This window comes from Neomonachus schauinslandi, chromosome 4, assembly GCF_002201575.2.
Source record: "Neomonachus schauinslandi chromosome 4, ASM220157v2, whole genome shotgun sequence".
NCBI lineage: Eukaryota > Metazoa > Chordata > Mammalia > Carnivora > Phocidae > Neomonachus > Neomonachus schauinslandi.
Genome location: NC_058406.1, coordinates 40,505,204 through 40,529,705, shown reverse-complemented (window position 1 = coordinate 40,529,705; position 24,502 = coordinate 40,505,204). Strand labels below are relative to the sequence as shown.

General features: G+C 38.9%; 1 protein-coding gene across 2 annotated transcripts in view; it reads left to right on the top strand.

Annotated features, from left to right (window-relative positions):
• Positions 1 to 319: 319 nt before the first annotated feature.
• The window catches only part of NRDC (nardilysin convertase), a 96,439-nt gene continuing 72,256 nt past the window's right edge, over positions 320 to 24,502 (top strand). For both annotated transcript variants that reach the window (XM_021684300.2, XM_021684301.2), the window contains exons 1-2: positions 320 to 834; positions 21,934 to 22,255. In XM_021684300.2, the coding sequence (XP_021539975.1) occupies positions 491 to 834; positions 21,934 to 22,255 (666 nt within the window). In that variant the 5' untranslated portion in view covers positions 320 to 490. The remainder of the gene's footprint in view (positions 835 to 21,933; positions 22,256 to 24,502) is intronic.

Here is a 24,502-nt window from a genome sequence, read left to right as displayed (position 1 = left end):
ATTTTTTTCAGAGCCGCGGAGTATTACTCACTGCTCGCCGCACACCAACACCCCGTATACGTCATAAACGCGGCGCAAGCGCTTTTCTTCCCGTCGTCCTTCGCGCCACTCTCTCCGCCTCTTCTTCCTCGCCCCGCCCACCCTAGGTTTCGAGGTGCTCCCAGAATCCGGCCTGGTCTCTTTGGTTCCTTTTATTCCCTGTTCCCATTGGTTGTTTGCATGCGCGTGACCTCTCTTCTTGCCTCCTGATTGGCTAGAATCAGTAGCGTCATCGGCGGCCGGGAGGGCGGAGGGATGAGGGAAGCTGGCGTGAGGCCGACCGGATTGGGGGAGGGGTTCAGGCCTATCCTCCCCAGCGGCTGCGGCAGCACCAACGCCGGCCGCCGCCGCCGCCTCTGGAACGCGGAGGAGGAGGAGCGGCTGGAGGAGGAGGAGGAGGAGGGGGTGGTCCCTGGCGAGCGGGATGCCCACTGCTCTGGCTTCGTGGTGAATGCTGAGGAGAATCACGGTTGCTGCAGTCTGTGCCACCCGGAGGAAGTTGTGGTGTGAGGCCGGGCGGGAGCTCGCGGCGCTGTGGAGAATCCAAGCGCGGGGTCAGTGCGAAGACTCGGCTGCTGCCAGACCCTTTCCTACTCTGACCATGCCTGGAAGGAACAAGGCGAAGTCTACCTGCAGCTGTCCTGACCTGCAACCCAATGGACAGGATTTGGGCGAGAGCGGCCGGGTTGCCCGTCTAGGAGCTGATGAATCTGAGGAGGAGGGACGGAGGGGGCCTATTAATAATGCCGGAGACCCTGAGATCGTCAAATCTCCCAGCGACCCCAAGCAATACCGGTGAGGGAGGAGGCTTGGACCGGAGGGGAGAGCCGGGTGCGGGCCTCTCTGTTGCTGACGCCGTCACTTCTTGTCTCTGTCTTCCGAAGGAGCAACAGGGGCACACTTCCCATCCCCAGTGCTTCCTTGGGTGGAGGTGGCAAGGGCAATTAGGGGCTTCCATGTGGTTTCAGCTGGACAAGTGCAAAATCTTAGGTTCTACGAGGAATCAGGATGTTAGAATGGGAAGGGCTGTTCGAGTGATTTTGACATTCGCTAAAGGAAGAATGGAGGGTTCTCTGAGGAAGGCAGGCTGGATGGTGAGGGAGTCTTGGTATTATGTTAGGAGGAAAGGTTGAAGGAGTTGGGAATTTTAATTCTGGAGAGGATATTTAAGGGGCATATTATTACTACCCAGAAATATTTTAGGTGCCCATGGCTGAAAGAGGGGTAAAACTAATGGGTGGAAGTTGTTAGAGGATGGTGTGGCTTCAGTAAAAGAACTTGGGCATCATAGTTGGCCTAAGATGAAGTGGCTCGTTTCCATGGGTTGTTCCTCATTTACTAGAATGTTTGGGGGATCTCTTCCAAGGTCTTGTTAGAGAGGACTTGGCTCTCAGTTGGGTGAGTCATAGACGACTTGTGCGGTTTCTTCTAATCCTGAAATTGTCTACTTTTATGCTGGAATCCTCTGAACATCTTTAATAACTAGTGGCTCAGTCCCCACCTGAATATTTCTTTCAGAGATAGCTTATTTCATAGAGTGTTGTGACTATGATGTCTTGTAAAGAGAGATCGTATTGTCCAACAACTTCGTTTTCCAGGTTGAGGAAATTGAGATCCAGCGAGTTGGCTTCTTAGAATTACACAGCTAAGTAACAGCTGATAGGAAAACCCTGTCCGTTTGACACCAAATCCCGTTCACCATTTACTGATTTTTATATTCTTACTCATGTTGGGTTGGAAGGTGAAGGATTCTAGATCCCAATTTCTTATAAGCCCCTACAGTATTAGAGCAGGAAAGAACGTTGGAGGAAATCTTTTGACTCCCCATTTCTCCCATTTGACAAATGACTGAAACTGAGGTCTAGAAAGAAGTGATTTAGCCCCAAGTCTGAGACTGGCCTAATTTTTCCTTTCACTCCCAAGTCTAGAGATTAACAGTACACAACTCTTTGTACTATTTTTTGCAGGCTGCAGGGTCAAGAGATCTTTGTGGTGGGCTAAAATTTTTTCTTATCAAAGATGAGAGTGGTTGCATTAGTAATATGTGAATGAGCTTCTCGGCCTTTTGGCTAAGATCAAGTGTAGTAATATGTGAATGAGCAAATTGAAACCTTGATAAAAGGTGCTTATTTTCCAGAATAAATGTTGAGTAACAGCTTCAGTTTTTTTCTGCCTATATAAAATTACATATAACAGCTCATGTTTACAGAATATACACTATGTGTCAAATACTGTTCTAACCGCTTTAGATATTTCATTTAATGACCTCAGTTTGGCAAATTTATTTGACAAATGCTTAAGTCCTTCTGTGTGCCAGGTGCTGCACTCTCTTAAATCTTTTCTAAAACTTGGTTGAGTATAACTTACTCTCCATGCTGGCGATACAAAAATGAGTAAGACATTCCCTGCCTTCAGGGAGCTTAATCTAAAAGAGCGACACACACACACACACACACACGTTAAAAAAAAAAAAGGTAAAATTAGGGCACTAAAGTTTTATAGAAGCCATAATAGAAGTATATGCTAGATATATTGGGGAATAATATGAGGAGTTACAAACTACATTTAGGGGGAAAATTAGGAAAGACTTAAAAGGAGAGGTAATACTTCTGGGGTAGGGGTATTCTTTGAATATATTGTTGCAGTTCTATCTTGATGAGGTCCTTTGTCAAATCATTGTTCTTATTAGTTTTTAAAGTGAATGGGGTTGATTAGAACAACAGTGTTTTCCAGTAACTTTCTCCTTTCAAAAGAGCGGGTCCACTTTTATCTATGCTATATACTGCAAATTTCAGTTAGACTTACAAAGAAAAATTTTGTTACTTTTCTTTTCTTTTTTTTTTTTTAAAGTAGGCTCCACTCCCAGCATGGAGCCCAACGCGGGGCTTGAACTCATGACCCTGAGATCAAGACCTGAGTTGCGATCATGAGTCGGACACTTAACCGACTGAGCCAGCCAGGCACCCCAAGATTCTGTGACTATAGACTAAAGTTGGAAAACCTCAATACTAGATGATCTTTAAAGACTTATCCAACCTAAAGTGAAATTCTGTGAATTTTTGTAGTTAGAAATAGACATGAGGCACCTACCGCCCAGAGAGCTCAATTATCCTTTCAGGACTCTCAGATGTTATCTCTGTGAAGTTTTTACATGTAGAACCAATTCCTCCTTTCACTGTATGTCAGTAGGATTTTGTACATGGCCTATTACAGTACATATCTATCATATAATTATATGTCTTTTTTTTTTTTTTAAGATTTTATTATTTATTTGTCAGAGAGAGAGCCCATGAGCAGGGGAAGGGCAGAGGGAGAAGCAGGCTCTGTGCTGAGCAGGGAGCCTGATGCGGGACTCGATCCCAGGACCCTGGGATCATGACCTGAGCCAAAGGCAGATACTTAACCGACTGAGCCACCCAGGCGTCCCTAATTATATGTCTTTTGAATGTGTGAATAAGCACCAGAGGTGGCCCTTATTAAAGGAATATGGGGAAATAATGCCTGGAAAGATTTGCATACCAGTCTGCATTTATTAAGTAATAGCCTGTGGAATTTTACTTATGTATATGTGTTATTTGTATTCAGCTTTTTTGAATTGTTAAACTACCTGCAGGACATCTATTCTGTTTTTTTTTAGGGATCTGTGTAAGTGGTAAGTGTTGATTTCCTTCTCATCTGCAAGAATTAAGGGACTTCAGTTTGGAAACTACTGTTCAAATCTTTATTGGTGTAAAGTGGAGATTCTAGATGGACAGAATTTTTAGTGCAGTCTAAGTAGTAAATTATTTTATTTTATTTTTTAAGATTTTATTTATTTATTTGACAGAGAGAGAGAGCGAGAGCAGGAACACAAGCAGGGGGAGCGGGATAGGGAGAAGCAGGCTTCCTGCCGAGCAGGGAGCCCGATGTGGGACTCGATCCCAGGACCCTGGGATCATGACCTGAGCTGAAGGCAGACGCTTAATGACTGAGCCACCCAGGTACCCAGTAGTAAATTATTTTAATAATGAAGAGTAGTTAGGAAGTTTGGATTGACTTAAATAAGTATAAAACACTGGGGCACCTGGCTGGCTCAGTCTGTGGAGCATGTGATTCTTGATCTTGGGGTTGTGAGTTCAAGCCCCATGTTGGGTGTAGAGAGTGTTTAAAAATAAAATCCTATTTTTTTTTTAATTTTTTTTTTTTTTTAAGATTTTATTTATTTGACAGAGACACAGCGAGAGAGGGAACACAAGCAGGGGTAGTGGGAGAGGGAGAAGCGGACTTCTTGCCAAGCAGGGAGACCGATGCGGGGCTTGATCCCAGGACCCTGGGATCATGACTTGAGCCAAAGGCAGATGCTTAACTGACTGAGCAACCCAGGCGTCCCAAAAATAAAATCTTAAAAAAAGAGTATAAAACACTTCCATGTTTAACCAGTTTGTAAAAAGACCCGTGTTTTTCTGTGGGGGAGGGGAGAAGAACAATATGAAAAGGCTTGTAAGCTTCTGAAGGGCAAGCTCTTTTATTTTAAATTTTGTTCAGACTGTTACAAGTAAGAAGATGGTTATCTTTTTTTTTTTTTAAGATTTTATTTATTTGACAGAGAGAGAGACTGTGAGAGAGGGAACATAAGCAGGGGGGAATGTGAGAGGGAGAAGCAGACTTCCCACTGAACAGGAAGCCCAATGTGGGGCTCTATCCCAGGACTCTGGGATCATGACCTGAGCGGAAGGCAGATGCTTAACGACTGAGCCACGCAGGCACCCCAGTATTATTTACTTTTTAATAATGAAAAAAGTCAGTAAATAAAAGTTATTATATGGTCATTGTAGGATATTTAGATCATGAAAAGAAAATGTTAAAAATCCTTGTATTCAGTCCATCCAGCATTAACCACTTGTAACTACATTTTTATAACCTTTATTCCTATGCATTTATAATTTGTGTATATATATTTTTAATTGAAGTATACTTGATATATAAGTTTCAGGTGTAGAACACAGTGATTTGCAAATTATCTGTATTGTCATATACTCACCATAATAAGTATAGTTACTGTCGCCACACAAAATTGTTACAGTATTGACTATATTCCCAATGCTGTACTTTTCTTCCCCATGACTTATTTATTTTATAATTGGAAGTTTATATCTCTTAATTTCCTTTACCTATTTCAGGTATCCCTCCACCATCTCCCCTCTGGGGATCATTAGTTATTATTTATGAGTCTGTTTTTCTTTGTTGTTGTTTGTTTTGTTCAGATTCCATATGTAAATGAAATCATAAGGTATTTGTCCTTCTCTGTCTGACTTATTTCACTTAGTATAATGTCCTGTAGTATAATGTCCACGTTTTCACAAATGGCAGGATTTCATTCTTTTTCATGATTGAGTTAATATTCCATGTGTGTGTACACCACATCTTCTTTATCCATTCATCCATCAGTGGGCACTTAACTTGCTTCCATATCTTGGCTGTTGTAAATAATGTTGCAGTTTTTTTTTTTAAAGATTTTATTTATTTATTTGACAGAGAGAGACACAGTGAGAGCAGGATCACAAGCAGGGGGAGAGGGAGAGGGAGAAACAGGCTTCCCGCGGAGCAGGGAGCCCGATGCGGGACTCGATCCCAGGACCCTGGGATCATGACCTGAGCCGAAGACAGACGCTTAACGACTGAGCCACCCAGGCACCCCAGTGTTGCAGTTTTGGATTAGTGTTTTCATTTTTCTTTTCCAGAAGTGGAATTACTGGATCCTCTGGTACTTGCATTTTTAATTTTTGAAGAACCTCTATACTGTTTTCCATAGTGATTGCAACAGTTTACACATTCACTAATAGTGCACAACAGTTTCCTTTCCTCTACACCCTTGCCTTGTTATTTCTTGTCTTTAGCTATTCTGACTGGCGTGAGGTGATTTCTCATTGGGTTTTGATTTGTGATTAGTAAGCATCTTTTCATGTTTCTGTTGGTCATCTGTATGTTTTCTCTGAAAACATGTCTATTCAGGTCATCTGTCCATTTTTAAGCAGATTATATTTTGGTGTTGACTTGTATGAGTTCTTTATTTATTTTGGATGTTAACCCCTTATTGGATGTATCATTTGCAAATTCTCCCATTCAGGAGGTTGCCTTTTTGTTTTGTTGATGGCTTCATTCTCTGAAAAAGCTTTTAGTTTGATACAGTCCCCATTTATTTTTGCTTTTGTTATCCCTTACCTGGGTAAACATATCTAGAAAAATATTGCTAAGGTTGATGCGTAAGAGATTACTGCTTGTGTTTTTTTAGGAGTTCTATGGTTTTAGGTCTTACATTTAGGTCTTTAATCCATTTTGAGTTTATTTTTGTGTATGGTGTAAGAAAGTGGTTCAGGGGCGCCTGGGTGGCTCAGATGGTTAAGCGTCTGCCTTCGGCTCAGGTCATGATCCCAGCGTCCTGGGATCGAGTCCCGCATCGGGCTCCCTGCTCCTTGGGAGGCTGCTTCTCCCTCTGCCTCTCTCTCTCTGTCTCTCATGAATAAATAAATAAAATCTTAAAAAAAAAAAAAAGAAAAGAAAAAAAAAGAAAGTGGTTCAGTTCCATTCTTTTGCCTGTAGCTTCCAGTTTTTCCGCCACCATTTATTGAAGAGATTGTCTTTTCCTCATTGTCTATTTTTGCCTTCTTTGTCATAATCATATAAGCATGCATTGGTTTATTTCTGGGCTCTCAATTCTGTTCCATTGATCTATTTGTCTGTTTTGTACCAGTACCATACTGTTTTGATATACATTTAAAAATGGTCATGAACATTTTCTTATTATTTTTCTTTTTTTAAGATTTTATTTATTTATTTGAGAGAGAGAGAATGAGAGAGAGCACATGAGAGGGGGGAGGGTCAGAGGGAGAAGCAGACTCCCTGCTCAGCAGGGAGCCTGATGTGGGACTCGATCCCGGGACTCCAGGATCATGACCTGAGCCGAAGGCAGTTGCTTAACCAACTGAGCCACCCAGGCGCCCATCATTAGTTTTTGATGTAGTGTTCCATGATTCCTTGTTTGCGTATAACACCCAGTGCTCCATTCAGTACTTGCCCTCTTTAATACCTGTCACCAGGCTGACCCATCCCCCCACCCCCAATTTTTTTTTTTTTTAAGATTTTACCCATTTATTTGACAGAGAGAGCATAAGTAGGCAGAACGGCAGGCAGAGAGAGAAGCAGACTCCCCGCTGAGCAGGGAGCCTGACGCGGGGCTCTGTCCTAGGAACCCGGGATCATGACCTGAGCCGAAGGCAGACGCTTAACCGACTGAGCCACCCAGGTGCCCCGGGATTTGATTTTTTAAAGCTTTTTTGGGCATAACAATACTTAATGCTTTTATTGATTTCTTGAGCCAGGCCTGCAGTTTTAAATGCAAAGATGTCTAAAATTCCAAATGTGCTGTAGAGTAATTAATGACTAAGGCACTGGACTTAAATTGTTAATTCCATATCTAGACAGTGCTAAATCTCTTTAGGTTAAAAGAGGGTATTTGGGAGGGCTTACTTTGTAACTATGTAACTTGTCATCACCCTCCCCATCTCCACCATGTGGTCTCAAGTATTTTTGGATTTAAATATGTGAGCTCTTAACTGGTAATTTTAGTGACTGAAAGTAGATTTCTTCATAAAAAGTTAGCTTGTTAAGGAACAAATAAAAATGCATGGGTGGATACTTTATTATAGAGAGAATAATATTATACTCTTGATTCTTGGACATGGTTTGAAAAATCTGCTTTGGTCTTCTATGTCGGTACAGGAGCAATGGGAGAATGAAACCAAATAAAGGAAGACAGAGTGAATAAGGTAGAGGAAGAGAAGTCTTCTTAGAGAAAGAGCGACATCTTATATACATATAAATATTTGAGGCTACATGGTTTGGGGGGAAGTAATGACAAGTTATGTAATTACAAAGTTAGCACCCCAAGTATCCTCTTTTGACCTAAAATGATTTAGCACTATCTATCTAGGCCTAGAAATAGCAGTTAAAGGCTGGAAGCTGTGTCACTGTTCTCACTATATATGAAAATGAGGTCTTGAAGGCTATATAGTATGCTATGTTATGGCTGGCTATAGGATAATTTATTTGCGCATTCATCTATCTGTGGACATTTGGGTGATGTCCAGTTTTTCTCTATCAAACGTTGCTTCAGTGAACACTCTTAACATATCCCTGAGATACAACAATATTGAAATGAGGCCAATTAATAACTCTACAATGACCTCTAAGTGTACAAGTTAAAGGAAGAGTCCTTTGTCTCTCACTTTAAACCAAAAGTTAGAAACAATTTTAGTGAGGAAGGCATGTCAAAAGCTGAGATAGACTGAAAGCTAGACTAAGAGCCAGTTAGCCAAGTTGTGAATGCAATTAAAAGTACTACTTAGTGAATACACAAATGAAAGGATGATAAGAAAGCAAAACAGCCTAATATGGAGAAGGTTTGAGTATTCTGGATAGAATATTATTTCCTTAAATCAAAGCCTAATGCAGAACAAGGCCCTAACTCTCTTCAATTTTATAAAGGCTGAGAGAGGTGAGGAAGTTGCGAAAGAAAATTTTGAAGTTAGCAGAGGTTGGTTTATGAGGTTTAAAGAAAGAAGCTGTCTCCATAAGATAAAACTGCAAGGGGAAGGGGCGCCTGGTGGCTCTTTTGGTTAAATGTCTACCTCAGGTCATGGTCCCAGGGTCCTGTGATTGAGCCCTGTGTCGTCGTCCACGTTCCCTGCCCAGCAGGGGAGTCTGCTTCTCTCTCTCCTTCTGCCTCTCCCTGCTCATGCTCTCTCTTTTGCTCACTCTCTTTCAAACAAATACATACATACATACATACATACCTTAAAAAAGCAAAAAGTACAAGGTGAACCAGCAAGATGTAGAAGCTGCAGCAAGTTATCCAGAAGATCCAGTTTAGATAATTAAGGAGGGTGGCTACACTAAACAACAGATTTTCGGTATAAATGAAACAGCTTTCTATTGGAAGAAGATGCTGTCTAGGACTTTCATAGCTATAGAGGAGGAGTCAGTGCCTGGCTTCAAAGGACAGGCTGATTCATGCTAGGAGCTAATGGTAGCTCATGATGACTCTAAATTGAGGCCAGTTCTCAGTTACCATTCTGAAAATCCTAGGTCCCTTAAGAATTATGCTTAATCTACTCTGCCTCTGCTCTATAAATGGAACAACAAAGCCTGGATGATAGCACATCTATTTACAACATGGCTTACTGAATTTTTAAGCCTACTGTTGAGACTTACTGCTTAGAAAAAAAAAAAGATTTTTAAAAATATTACTGCTCATTGGCAATGCATTTGGTCACCCAAGAGCTCTGATGGAGATGTACAGTGAGATGAATGTTGTTTTCATGCCCGCCAACACAGCATCATCTATTCTGCAGCCCATGTATCAAGGAGTAATTCTGACTTGTTGTAAGTCTTACTATTTAACAGATTTTGTAAGGCTATAGCTGCCATAGATAGTGATTCCTCTGATGGATCTGGGCAAAGTAAATTGAAAACCTTCTGGAAAGGATTCACCATTCTAGATGTCATTGAGAACATTTGTGATTCATGGGAAGAGGTCAAACTGTCCGCAAATACATGAGCAGGAGTTTGGAAGAAGTTGATTCCAACTCTCATGGATGACTTTGAGGAGTTTAAGATTTCTGTAGAGGAAGGAACTGCAGATGGGTGGAAAGAGGAAGAGAACTAGCAGTGGAGCCTGAAGATGGGACTGCATTGCTGCTACCTCATGATAAAACTTGAATGGCTGAGGAGTTGCTTTTTATGGATGAACAAAGAAAGTGGTTTCTTGAGATAGATTGTATTCCTGGTGAAGATGCTATGAAGATTGCTGAAAGGACAACAAAGGATTTAGAATATTATATAAACCCAGTTGATAAAGCAGCATCAGGGTTTGAGAAGATTAATTTTGAGAGAAATTCTGTGGATAAAATGCTATCAAAGAACATTGCATGCTATAGAGAAATCATTTGTGAAAGGAAGAGTCAGTTGATGCAGAGGCAACTTCATTGTTGTCTTATTTTAAATTGCCTCAGTCAACCCATCCTTCAGCAACCACTACCATCATCAGGCAGAAACTGTGGACATTGAAGCAAGACTTTCCACCAGCAAAAAGATTACGACTCACTGAAACCTTGGGTGATGATTAGCATTTTTTAGCAATAAAGTACTTTTAAATTAAGGTATGTATTTTTTTTTTTTTTAGATATAATGCTCTTGCACACTTAATAGATGACAATATATGGTAAACATTAAGTTATATACACAGGGAAACCAAAAAGTTCATTTGACTCGCTTTACTGTAATATTTGTTATTGTAGCAGTCTGGAACTGAACCTGCAGCATCTTTGAGATATGCCTGTATGCAGTTTGCTCTTTGATTTTGTTTATGATGCTTTGTTTTAGAAAAGTTTTAAATTAGAGTACAGTGAAATCTTTCCATTTTTTTTCCTTTATAAACTTCTGGATTTTGTGTCTTGTTGAGGACAGATTTTTCTTCACCCCAATATTATAACAAGATTTCCTCTTAAATACTTAAAAAATACTTTTAGAACTTTTTTCTTTTAGCTCTATAATCTCTCTGAAATTTATGTGTTGAGTGTAAGGAGGTAGATATGTTTTTTTTCCCTCAGATGAATTGCCTGTTTTTTCAGCATCATTAATGAATTATAAATGGTGTTGTAACAGTATTATAAACACTGCTGTTTCTAGAATGTCCTTTCATTGATCTGTAAGTGTTCCTATACCAATATACTGTTTGAATTCAATTGATTTAAAAATTTATATTTTTAGGGGTGCCTGGGTGGCTCAGTCGTTAAATGTCTGCCTTCGGCTTAGGTCATGATCCTGGGATCGAGCCCCACATCGGGCTCCCTGCTCGGCGGGAAGCCTCCTTCTCCCTTTTCCACTACCCCTGCTTGTGTTCCCTCTCTTGCTGTCTCTCTGTCAAATGAATGAATAAATAAAATCTTTAAAAAAATTTTTAAAAATAAAAATTTATATTATTATAATTGGTAAGGACATTTCCCCTCATTGTTTTCCATTTTCAAAATGTTCTTGCCGGGTGGCTCAGTTGGTTAAGCGACTGCCTTCGGCTCAGGTCATGATCCTGGAGTCCTGGGATCGAGTCCCACATCGGGCTCCCTTCTCAGCAGGGAGTCTGCTTCTCCCTCTGACCCTCCCCCGTCTCATGCTCTCTCTCTCTCATTCTCTCTCTCAAGTAAAAAAAAAAAAAAAAAAAGGTTCTTGCCATTTATGTGACTCTTCTCCACATGAATTTTGGAATCAGTGTGTATGTCATGATCCACAAAAAATCTTGTTGGTTTTTTTTTTTTTATTGGAATCGCCTTGAATTTAGAGACTCATTTGGGGGAGGAATTTATATCTTTACAATATTGGGTCATCCCATTCAACAGTATGGTATGACTAGTCAGGTCTTCTATTTTCTTCTGCAGTTTTCTAGTTTTCCTTATGTTGATTGTGGTGAGTAGTAGTGAAAAGAATGGGTTCTAGTGCCATGCTACTTGGGTTCAGTCTCTGCCAAGCTTGGGCAAATGAAAAACCCTTTTTGTGTTTCAGTTTCCTCATCCATGAAATGGGAGTAATAATAACTAATTAGGGTTATTGTGAGGATGAAATTAAGACATGTTGAGACATGTAAGTTAACACATTTAGTATGTTAGCTAACGTTAAGTATATATTTAGGTATTTTATAGTTTCTGTTGTTTTTGTGAATAGGGTCTCATATTTAAATCTCATTTTAGGGCACCTGGGTGGCTCAGTTGGTTAAGCAACTGCCTTCAGCTCAGGTCATGATCCTGGGGTCCCAGGATCGAGTCCCGCATTGGGCTCCCTGCTCAGCGGGGAGTCTGCTTCTCCCTCTGACCCTCCCCCCTTTCGTGTGCTCTCTCTCTCTCTCATTCTCTCTCCCTCAAATAAATAAATAAAATATTTCTTTAAATTGGTTATCTTTGGTATATAGGAAAGTTCATGATCTTTTTGTTCATGTTTTGTTTTTCTAAATTCTCGCATTCTCTAGGTAATCATATATTTTACAATGAATTGTTTTAGCTTTCAATATATTTGCCTTATTTATTTATTTATATTTTGGATCATTTTTCATTGACTAGGACTTCCAATACAATGTTGAATAGAAGTGATGATAAAGGACATTTTTTTTCATGACTCTTTAAATGGCTTTGATGTTGATTTATGAAAGTTAACCCTCTATAAAGCTAAGGGCTTTGTGTGTTTGTTCTTATTTTGTTAACTAGTGGGTTTTGAATTTTTATTAAATTACTTTTATTATACAAATAATAAATTAACATATTTTTATTACAAAAGTTTGGAAAAGTACAGAAATTATGGAGTATAGGGAAATTATAAAGCATGGAAGTTCTTTTGTATGCTGCTCCACTTTTATTCCTCTCTTTCTGTATATAACTGTTATATTTGGTTTCTATCCTTTTAATTCTTTTGTGATACCTTCATATACATTTAATGTGTACATGTGTACACATACTTTTATTTAGTTTTATAAAACTAGGAGTTAGATTTTCATTTAGCAGATATTAAGTACCTATCATGTATCAGGCATTAACCTTCTTTTGTTCATTCAGCAAACATTTCTTAAATGTTTCTGAAGTGCCAAACAATGTCTCTGGTGCTGTGGTATATCTGTGAAGAAAAAGAATAGCTCTGCCCTCAGAGCTGATATTCTAAAGGTGCAGACAAGACAAAGGAAGGAAGGAGGAAGGAAGGAAGGAGCCAAGTGTTGATAAATGGTGTGAAAAGTTAAAGCAGGATAAGAGAGGAGAGAGGTTGGGGTGCTGTTTTATTTATTATTTTAAAAAATATCTACTTTTTAAAAAGATGTATTTATTTTAGAGAGAGAGCACATGTAAGCAGAGGGAGGGGCACAGGGAAGAGAGAGAGCAAGAAAGAGAGAGAGAATCTCAAGCAGACTCCGTGCTGAGCACGGAGCCTGACGCAGGGCTCAATCCCAAGACCCTGAGACCATGACCTGAGCCAGAAGCAAGAGTTGGATGCTTAACCAACTGAACCACCCAGGCTCCCTAAAAATTTCTGATCTGCTAACAGTGTCCTTTTCTATTTTGAGTCTGTCATGATTTTATTCTCAAACAAAACCAAAACAAAATATAACCACAAAATTTTTTAATTTACATGTGATTTTTGGTATGAAAGTAGATAAATCCATATGTTCAGTCTTTCATATTAAGCCAGAGGCTCCTTTCCTTGTCTTTCTTTGCACATTATTCTTCCCAGTTTCTGCTAGCCTGACTTTTTTTTTTCTTTTTTTAATTGAATAAATTTGGCATGTAACATTGTGTAAGTTTAAGGTGTAGGCATGTTACTTTGATACATTTATATATTGAAATATTGCTGATATAGTGATGTTTATCACATTACATAATTATAGTATTGTCTATATTCATTATATTGTGCATAAAATCTCTCTGACTTGTTCACTGTTCATTATAAGTTTGTACCCTTAAACACCATTCCTCTTAACTCCCACCCCATCCCATCCCCTGGCAACCACCATTTTATTCTCTTTTTTATAGGTTTAACTTCTTTAGATACGACATATAAATAATACCCTACAGAACTTGTTTTTCTCTGTCTGACTTATCTCACTTAGCATAATGTGCTCAAGGTCTATCCATTTTGTCCTTTCTCCTGGCTAAATAATATTCCATTGTGTATATATTGCCATATTTACTTTATCCATTCATTCATCCATTGTTGGGCATTTGGGTTGTTTCCATATCCTGGCTTTTATGAATAATACTGGAATAAGCATGGGTGTGCGTATTTCTTGTCGAATTCCTGTTTATATTTCCTTTGGGTATATACCCAGAGATGGAAATGCTGGATCACATGGTAGATCTATTTTAAATTTTTTGAGGAATCTCCACATTGTTTTTCATAGTAGTTGGACCAATTTACATTCCTACCAACAATGTTTAAGGGTTTTCTTTTCATTTTCACCAGCACCTGTTGTCTCTTGTCTTCTTGATGATAGCAATTCTAACAGGTGTGAGGTAATACCTTATTGTGGTTTGGATTTGTATTTCCTGGATAACTATGATGTTGAGCATCTTTTCATTTGTCTGTTGGCCATTTTGATATTCTCTTTGGAAAAGTGTCTATTTAGTTCTGCCCATTTTTTAATTGAATTGTTTTTGTTGTTATTAAGTTGACTGTGTTCTTTATATATTTTGGATATTAACTCCTTATCCAATATATGGTTTGTAAAAATTTTCTCCTGTTCTGTAGGTTGTCTTTTCATATTGTTCTTTCTTTCTTTTTTTTTTTTTTTAAAGATTTTATTTATTTATTTGACAGAGAGAGACAGTGAGAGAGGGAACACAAGCAGGGGGAGTGGGAGAGGGAGAAGCAGGCTTCCCGCCGAGCAGGGAGCCCGATGCAGGGCTCGATCCTAGGACCCTGGAATCATGACCTGAGCCAAAGGCAGCCACTTAACCGACTGAACCACCCAGGCGCCCCTCATATTGTTATTTCTTGGGCTGTACAGATGCTTTTGGGTTTGATGTAGTTCCATTTGTTTTTTTGCTCTTTTTTTTTTTTTTAAGATTTTATTTATTTGAGAGAGAGAACATGCAAGGAGGGGAGGTGCAGAGGGAGAAGGAGAAGCAGACTCTTTACTGAGCAGGGAGCCTGACACGGGGCTTGATTCTAGGACCCTGGGATCATGACTTGAGCCGAAGGCAGACGCTTAACTGACTGAGCCACCCAGGTGCCCCTCTAATTTCTTAATACATGTCTTCATTGCTATAAACTGTACTCTCAGAATTGCTTTTGCTGTGTCCCACAATATTTGATATGTTATATTTCCATTTTCATTTGTGTCGGGATATCTTTTTTCTCTTTTGATTTTTCCTTTGACCTAATTGTTGAGATGTGTCTTTTTTAGTTTCCACATATTTGTAGATCTTTTCACTTTCCTTTTGTTGTTGATGGCTAGTTTCATACTATTGTGGTCAGAGAAGATACTTGGTATGATTGCAGTCTTAAATTTGCTAAGATTTGTTTTGTAGCCTATCATATGATCTATCCTGGAGAATGTTCTGTGTGCACTTGAGAAGAATATGTATTCTGCTGCTGTTGGATTGAATGTTCTGTATGTCTGTTGAGTACATTTTTTTTAAAGTTTTTTTTTTATTTGTGAGAGAGAGAGAGCACAAGCAGGGAGAGCAGCAGGGAGAGGGAGAAGCAGCCTCCCCACCAAGCAAGAGCCTGATGTGGGGCTCGATCCCAGGACCCCGGGATCATGACCTGAGCCGAAGGCAGACACTTAACTGACTGAGCTACCCAGACACCCCAGTACATTTGTTCTTAAGTGTGGTTTAATTTCAGTATTTCCTCTTGATTTTCCCTCTGGACGATCTACTGATTGCTGATAGTGGGGTATTGAATTCTCCTATAATTATTGTATTGTTGTCTGTTTTTCCCTTAAGATCTGTTATTATTTGCTTGATATATTTTGTTGCTTGAGTGTTGGCAGCACACATGTTTATGATTGTTATATCTTCTTGATGAACTGACACCTTTATCATTATATAATGACTTTATTTTGAAGTCTGTTTTGTCTGATGAAAGTATGGCTATGCCTGCCTTCTTTTGGTTTCACTTTGAACCTATGTGGGCTTTTTTCGTTTGTTTGTTTTTAACCTATGTGTGTCTTTAGTGCTGAACTGAGTCTCCTGTAGGCAGCATATAGTCAGGTCTTGTTTTTTTTTTTTATCCATTCAGCCACTCTGTGCCTTTTGATTGGTGAGTTTAATCCATTACCTTTGGGGGGTTATTGATATGTAAGGATATACTACTGTCATCTTTTTTGCCTTCTGGTTATTTTGTTTCTCCATTGTTTCCTTTTCCTTCTGCTTATATCTACCTTTGTAAGTTGGTGGTTTTCCATGGTGATTTGTTCAGTCTCTCCTTTTTTTTTATGTTTGTATCTCTGCCATAGATTTTTGCTTTGTGGTTATCATGAGGTTTACATAAAACATTTCATAGATAGGGCAGGAGGAGTGGCAGTGGCCAGGCAGCTCAGCTTCAAGAAAGATTTCTGCCCCTGTGGCTGCAGGCACCTGGTGCACACCTGCCCCACCACGATACTCAAGAGGAAGGTCAGCTCCACTGAGGGGGTGACAAAGGAGGAACCCAAGAGGAGGTCATCAAGGTTGTCAGTTAAACCTGCTCCTGCAGACGTGGAAACAAAGCCAAAAAAGGCAACAGGAAAGGATAAATCTTTAGACAAAAAAGTGCAAAGGGGAGAAGGGGAGCAAAGGGAAAACAGGCTGAAGTGGCTAACCAAGAAATGAAGACTTATCTGCAGAAAAATGGAGAAACTGAAAATGAGGAGAGTCCAGCCTCGGATGAAGCAGGAGAAAAAAGCCAAGTCTGATTGATATCATATACCATGTCTTATCAGTGGTCCCTGTCTCCCTTCTCGTACAATCCAGGGGAATATATATATATTTTTAAGATTTATTTATTTTAGAGAGAGAGAACATGTGCACATGCAAGTCGGGGGGAGTGGCAGAGGGAGAGAATCTTCAACCAGACTCCGCACCTAGCAAGGAGCCTGTTTTGGGGGGAGGGGGGCTGGGTCTCCTAACCCATGAGATCCTGAGCTCAGCCAAACCAAAGAGTCGGAAGCTCAACCCACTGACTGAGTCACCCAGGCTCCCCCAGGGGAGTATTTTTTTTTTTTAAGATTTTATTTATTTATTTGACAGAGAGAGACGCAGTGAGAGAAGAACACAAGCAGGGGGAGTGGGAGAGGGAGAAGCAGGCTTCCCGCGGAGCAGGGAGCCCGATGCAGGGCTCAATCCCAGGACACTGGGATCATGACCTGAGCCGAAGGCAGATGCTTAACCGACTGAGCCACCCAGGTGCCCCGAGGAATATTTTTATCAACTGTTTTATAAATGCAAGTTTTTTAGTAGCTCTAGAAATATTTTTTTTAAATATATATTTTTTAAGATTGTATTTATTTATCAGAGAGAGAGAGACAGAAGCAGGCAGAGGGAGAAGCACGCTCCTCGATCCCAGGACTCTGGGATCATGACCTGAGCCGAAGGCAGACACTTAACCAACTGAGCCACCCAGGCGTCCCTAGAAATATTTTTAAGAAGGAGGGAATCCCATCTCATCCCATTTTTTAAGTGTAAATGCCTTTTTTTTTTTTAAGAGGTGAAATCATTTGCTGGTTGCCTATTTTTTGGTACAACCAGAAAATAGTGGGATATTGAATGTGGGAGGCCTTGATTGTCTTGGGTATCAGCTCAACACTCCATAGATGGGGTAGTTTTTATATAAATACCAAACATACTAAATGGCAATTTGGGGGCAGTTGTGCATTTAATATGTCTTGAACATTAATTTTTTTATTTTTTATTTAATTAATTAATTTATTTTTAAAGATTTTATTTGTCAGAGAGAGAAAGCGAGAGTGAACAGCATAAGCAGGGGGAGCGGCAGAGGGAGAAGCAGGCTCACCACAGAGCAAGGAGCCCGATGCGGGACTCGATCCCAGTACCCTGGGATCATGACCTGACCTGAAGGCAGACGCTTAACCGACTGAGCCACCCAGTTGTTCCAAACTTTTTTTTTTTTTTTAAGATTTTATTTATTTATTTGACAGAGAGAGACACAGTGAGAGCAGGAACACAAGCAGGGGTGGGGTGGGAGAGGGAGAAGCAGGCTTCCCTTGGAGCAGGGATCCCGATATGGGGCTTGATGCCAGGACCCTGGGATCATGACTGAGCCAAAGGCAGATGCATAACCGACTGAGCTACCCAGGTGCCCCTGTCTTGAACATTTTAAATTACTTCTCTTCCCATGTTGTTTTTGGTAGAATTGTTTCCTAAAGAAAACTACTCCTTGATCTTGGCTCTCCCTGTCAGAATTTTGTACTCTCTGTAACATCTTGGTTGTGGTAGTCCAGTTTTTCTAGTAACTTTATTAATGTGCTGTGCAAGATAAAAAATTTGAGTATGTAGTGTATATGATATTGTGAATTAATGGGACTTAATGTAACAGTGTATCAACATTTGATGATATTGGTACTTGAAATACTGTTAAGGAAAATTTGCCTCCAAATTTTAAGCTGGAAGGTCACTGGAATAACTTTTGGAAAACAATCACAACTACATGATTTTGTAGATTTTTGGTATGTATGTTAAAAATTGTACAAATTGAAATGTCTGACCTGATCCTTAGAATAATCAATAAAAACTTAATTATGAAAGAAAAAAATATTTCATAAATGAAATAGTCCTTTTTCTTCTGATACCAGTTTATCTTCATTTGTCTATAAAAGTTCCATCATTTTACTGTTCCCTTTTTATATTTTTGATATCACAAATTACCTCTGTTTATGCTGTGGTTTTTTTACTTAATTATAATAGCTGTAGTTATTTTTAATGTTCTTTTCCTTTAATTTTTATGTTATAATTAAGAGTTTAACATATTCTAAAAAAGAATCAGTTTTCTAATTCTATATATCACCTTAATTATAGTTTAGTGTACATAGGTCTTTTTGTTCAGCTTGAAGAGCTCCTTTCAACATTTCTTTTAAGGCAAGTATAGTGGGTCTCCTGGTGGTAAACTCCCTTAGCTTTTGTTAGTCTGGGAAAGCCTTTATTTCTCTTTCATATCTGGAGGATAAGTTTGGCATATAGAGTATTCTTGGCTGACAGTTTCTATCTTTCAACATTTTGAATATGTAATTCCATTCTCTCCTGGTGTGTAGATTTTCTGATGAGAAATCTGCTCATAGCCAAATGTGGGTTCCTTTGTAAGGTTACTGTCTTTCTTTTCCCTAGCTACCTTAAATTTTTTTTTTTATCATTGGCGTACGGCAATTTTATTATTATTATTTTTAAAGATTTTATTTATTTATTCATAAGAGACAGAGAGAGAGAGAGGCAGAGGGAGAAGCAGGCTCCCCACTGAGCAGGGAGCCAGATGCGGAACTTGATCCCAGGACCCTGGGATCATGACCTGAACCGACAGCAGACGCTTAACCATCTGAGCCACCCAGGAGCCCGGCAGTTTTATTATTTAAAAAAAAATTTTTTTTTTTTAAAGATTTTATTTATTTATTTGACAGAGACAGATATAGCGAGAGTAGGAACACAAGCAGCGGGAGTGGGAGAGGGAGAAGCAGGCTTCCCCCCCGAGGAGGGAGCCCGATGTGGGACTCGATCCCAGGACCCTGGGATCATGATCTGAGCCGAAGGCAGACGCTCAACGACTGAGCCACCCAGGCGCCCTTTAAAGATTTATTTTTAAGTAATCTCTACACTGAACGTGAGGCTTGAACTCACAACCCTGAGATCAAGTGTCACATGCTCTACTGACTGAGCCAGCCAGGTGCCCCTCGACAGATTTAATATATTTTGGTGAAGGTCTTTTTGCATTGAGATAATAAGGTATTCTATTGGCTTTGTGGACTTGTATATCCAGTTTCTTTTCCAGGTTTGGGAAGTTGTCAGCTATTATTTTGTTAAATAAACTCATTGCCACCTATAACCTCTCCTCTTTTTCTGGAATACCCATTATTCTTATGTTGGCTTTTCTAATGAAGTTTAATAGCTTTCATCACTTTAAAAAAATCTAAGTTCTCTTTTCTTTTCCACCAGGATCATTTCTAGATTCCTATCTTCCAGCTTGTTAATTCTCTCTTCATCTCTCTGCTCAATTTCTAGTGCATTCTCATACCTGATTAATTGATTTCTTCAGCTCTGGGTTTTTTTTTTCTCTTTGGTAAAGTACTCCTTATGTTCATTCATTATCTTTCTGAGATCATTGTATTGCCTGAGTTTTTTGTAGCTTGTTGAATTTCTTTATAATATTTTGAATTCTTTATCAGTTAGATTGCAACATTCCATGTCTTTGGGTTCAGTTGCTAGAAAATTGTCATTTCCTTTTTGTGATAAAATATTATGTTTTTTAGGGGTGCCTGGGTGGCTCAGTTGTTAAACTAACGTCTGCCTTCGGCTCAGGTCATGATCCCAGGGTCCTGGGATCGGGCCCTGCATCGGGCTCCCTGCTCAGCCAGGAGTCTTCTCCCTCTCCTACTCCCCCTGCTTGTGTTCCTTGTCTCACTGTGTCTCTCTCTGTCAAATAAATAAAAAATATGTTAAAAAATATTATGTTTTTTGATGGTGTTTGATGAAAAGTGCTTCTGCTGCAGCACTTAAGTAGCAAACACCTTTCTTATTTAGGCAAGGTTTTGTTTACTTTGATTTTAACAGTTTAACAGCCTGGTAAATTAGGAGCCTTCTTTTTGTTTTCCAGGAGGTGGCACTATAGTACACCAGAGCTGATTTATTGCTAAGGTTGGAAGCAGATGATTTAGAAAGAGAAGGAAGGAAGGGAAGGAGGGAGGGAGGAAGGAAGAAAGGAAGGCAGGAAGGAGGCAGAGTGGGGGGTGGTGTATACTTAGCATTTGAGGCTTTGGGTATGCCCACAGCCTGGTAGGAGGATCCTCCAGTTGGGGTACCCAGGAGTCTGTGGGCAGTCTCCTTGCCTGAACCCAGGACACACAACGGGAGACATTTTCTTTCAGTACTGGTTGTTTGCCTACTTCCCTTTTCTTTCCTTCCCTACAGTCATTGCTGTTATTCCTCAGAGCAATGGGTCCCTTCAGCTGCAGAATTCACAGTTGGGCAGACCTCCACCCACCACCTTGACCCTCTGTCTCTTCTGCCAGCAACATTGTGCTGTTCTGCTGCTGGACCTGGTGACACTAGCTCCCACAGCCTCTCCATGGCCCAGTCTACCCACTTTGAGTTACATGGGTGGATGTCTCAGGTTTCCTGGTTTGCTGTGCAGAGGCAGTTTTTTTCAGTTACGGAAGTCTGATTAGTTGTAAATGAAAGAGGAGAGAAAAAAGGAACAACTCACCGAGCTGTAGTACTTACATCATTTCCAAACATTTTTCATCTTGAAGGCTCAAGTTAAGGGCTTCCCTTATTGCTTCCTTCTTTCTAACATGTTTAGTGCTATCATTCTGGATTGTACTGGCTTAATTGCGTCATATTTTACTAGACAGTGAATGCCTGGTGGTAAGAAATGTGGTTTTATTAACTTTAAATGTAGTATGGTAGCTGATATATTAAAGGCTGCTTAGTAAATGCTATTGAATAACACACGAAAGAATAAGTATAAACAGGAGAAGTTTATAGTAGGCATCCTGTCATCAAACTGGCACAGCAGTTTTACTAATAGGATAATCATTTTCCTGCTAGGCTACCAGACTGTGGGATTTAGTTTTCTTAGAGATGTAGCTACTTTTTTAAGTCCATAAAAGCAGTTTGGGAAACTGGTATAAAATATCAAATACATTGTATCAAAGGGAAGGAACAGAGTTTAAATATATGAGATTTTGCTTTAATATTTAAGCTGACCTGACTGCTCTGTGTATTGAGTGATATGTTTCTGTTAGGTTGAGTCTTCTGGTATGATAAAATATTTAAGTACTTATAAATTAAAGAAATAGTTAAGGGAGGGTGAATTGTGGGCTTGTTGTCTGTGTTTAACTTCTAAATTTTGGTATTTGAACAGGTAAATGTATTTTCATAGTTCAGAATTAAAAAATACAGTGAACTGTCTCTTATCTTTTCTCTTTAGCTACTCAGAAAGTGATAAGCTTTTGAGGTTTCCCCTCTGCAGAAACAACTAGTTTTATTAATATAAACATAGTGTTGGGGGTGTGTGTATGTATATGTACTTTTTTTTTATTCTGCTAAAATGATCATTTGTGTTGGTGTGTGTAATGAATAGCTGACTCAAAATGTTTTGTGATTTTTTTTCTTTCTTTAGATACATCAAATTACGGAATGGCTTGCAGGCACTTTTGATTTCAGACCTAAGTAATATGGAAGGTAAAACAGGAGATGCAACAGATGATGAAGAAGAAGAAGAGGAAGAAGAGGAAGACGATGACGACGACGACGACGACGACGATGATGATGATGAAGATTCTGGAGCTGAAATAGAAGATGATGATGAAGAGGGTTTTGATGATGAAGAGGAGTTTGATGATGATGATGAACATGATGATGATGATCTTGATACTGAGGATAATGAATTAGAAGAATTAGAAGAGAGGGCAGAAGCTAGAAAGAAAACCACTGAAAAACAGGTGTGAATCATGTTTATTATTATGTCTTTTTCTAATTTGGGAATTCTTTGGGATAATTCCTAAACTCACGTTTTATTTCTTAATGTCAAAAAATAAGTGTATATTCATTTTTTGATCTTCAGTAAAGTTCTATTTATTCTTTATAAAAATAACATTTTAAAAACATTTTGCTCTGATTATAAAAGTATAGAAGCTCATTATAGAAATGGATGGAAAATTAAAAAAATGTAAAAATCACTCAATCATAACTCTCAGAAGTAATCACTGGTAATATTTGAGGATTTGTGTAATTCTTAGCATGGAGTAGAGGGATAAGAGAGTATATTATCTTTGGAGAGACTCGAAAAAGAAAAGACCAAGGTAGTATAGAGTCCTCACCTGGGCCTGTGGTTCTGAGAGTCCTCATGGGTAATTTCTGTTTAGTAATTTCATGTGTTTTTATCTCTTTTTACGGGAAAGCATCAAGTAATTTGGAGGAATTGAAATAAAAATGGGCAGTTGAGCTTAGTGTAATATATATATAGTTGACTGTTGAACAATGTGGGGTTCAGGGGTACCAACCTCCTGTGCAGTTGAAAATCCTTGTATAACTTTTGGTTCCCCTAAAATTTTACTACTAATAGCCTACTGTTCACTGGAAGACTTACTAATAAGATAAATAGTTGATTAACACACACATTTAAAAAAAAAAAGATTTTATTTATTTATTTGAGACAGAGTGTGGGAGAGAGAGCATGAGCATGGGGGCAGGAGCAGAGGGAGAGTGAGAAGTGGGCTCCTGGCCCATGCGGGGCTTGATTCCAGGACCCTGGGATCATGACCTGAGCTGAAGGCAGATGCTTCACCAATTGAGCCACCCGGGCGTCCTGATTAACACATATTTTGTATGTTATATGTATTATGTACTGTATTCTTACAATAAAGTGAGCTAGAGAAAAGAAAACATTATGAAGAAAATCATGAGTAAGAGAAAATACATTTACAATATTGTATTTATCGAAAAATATCCAAGTTAAGTGGACCTGGGCAGTTCAAACCTGTGTTAAGGGTCAAGTATAATAACAATAAGTAAATATATCAATAGGTCTTGATGAGGAGAATTTCCCTCTCTGGATATCTTTTAAAGAATGCCTCCTTTTTACAGTAGGGAGTACCTATATTAGAGGATAATATTTTTTGGAGACATTACAGTTGAATCGATCAGCAAATGTTTGTTAAAATCAGTTTCTTGACTATTGATAATACATTCAACATGATATAGTCAACATACAAATGAAATAAGGTTAATATTATTAAGGCTAAAATCTAGATGTCAAACATATTATACTAAGACCAAAATCTAGATGTCAAACATATTATACCATAAGGTGGTCAGCCCTCAGAGACATAAAGATAGGAGAATACAGGTAGTAGATATGTTATAAATAAATCCTTTTGTTGATAGTCACTCTTCCTAGAAAAATTATTTTCTTAAAGAAGATTGTACCAGTTTTTTCACTAAGTTATTGGGGGAATTGGGTCATGTTTTTAAGAATCTATTTGCCCCTTGCTATATATATTATGAATGATGCCTGTTTTGGGGTAACATGATAGGACAAGTGGTATTAGTTGGAAAACTTTAGGAATAAAAATGAAAATACTGAAAAGAAAATACTTGATACTCTATGAATAAATCAGGAACTGATAACATTAATTTAAAATAGACCTCATAATTCCAAATAGAGCAATAATAGAAAGGAAGAAATTATAAAAGTCACAGAGTAGAAAGAACATGGACAGTCAGGAAACCTGAGTTCTAATTCTGGCTCTGTCTCTGGATGGTTTTATGCCTTTTCATTTTCTCATTTCTAAAACGACAGGATTAGATTATTCACATACTTTTTTAAGGGTTTTTTTTTTTTTTAAGTAATCTCTCTACCCAACATGGGGCTCGAAATTACTTGATCTAGAGATAAAAGAGTTGCATGATTGTCCCTAGATTATATACATAATTTTTAAGGTCCATTTTAGCTCTAAAACTTATTATGTCATAACTTTATAACTGAATATTTCCCATCTGAAAGTTTCTTTGTATACCTGTCTATTAACAACTTTTCCCATGCTTTGGACTTGTTTATATCTTCTGTCAACCAATAAGCAAAACTCTAGGGTTAAATTAAAAGCTTGTTTTGACAGCCAGTTTTATTGTCAAGATGTAATAAAATACCTTAGATTTGTATAGCAGTTGTGAGCCCTTTGACAAATGAA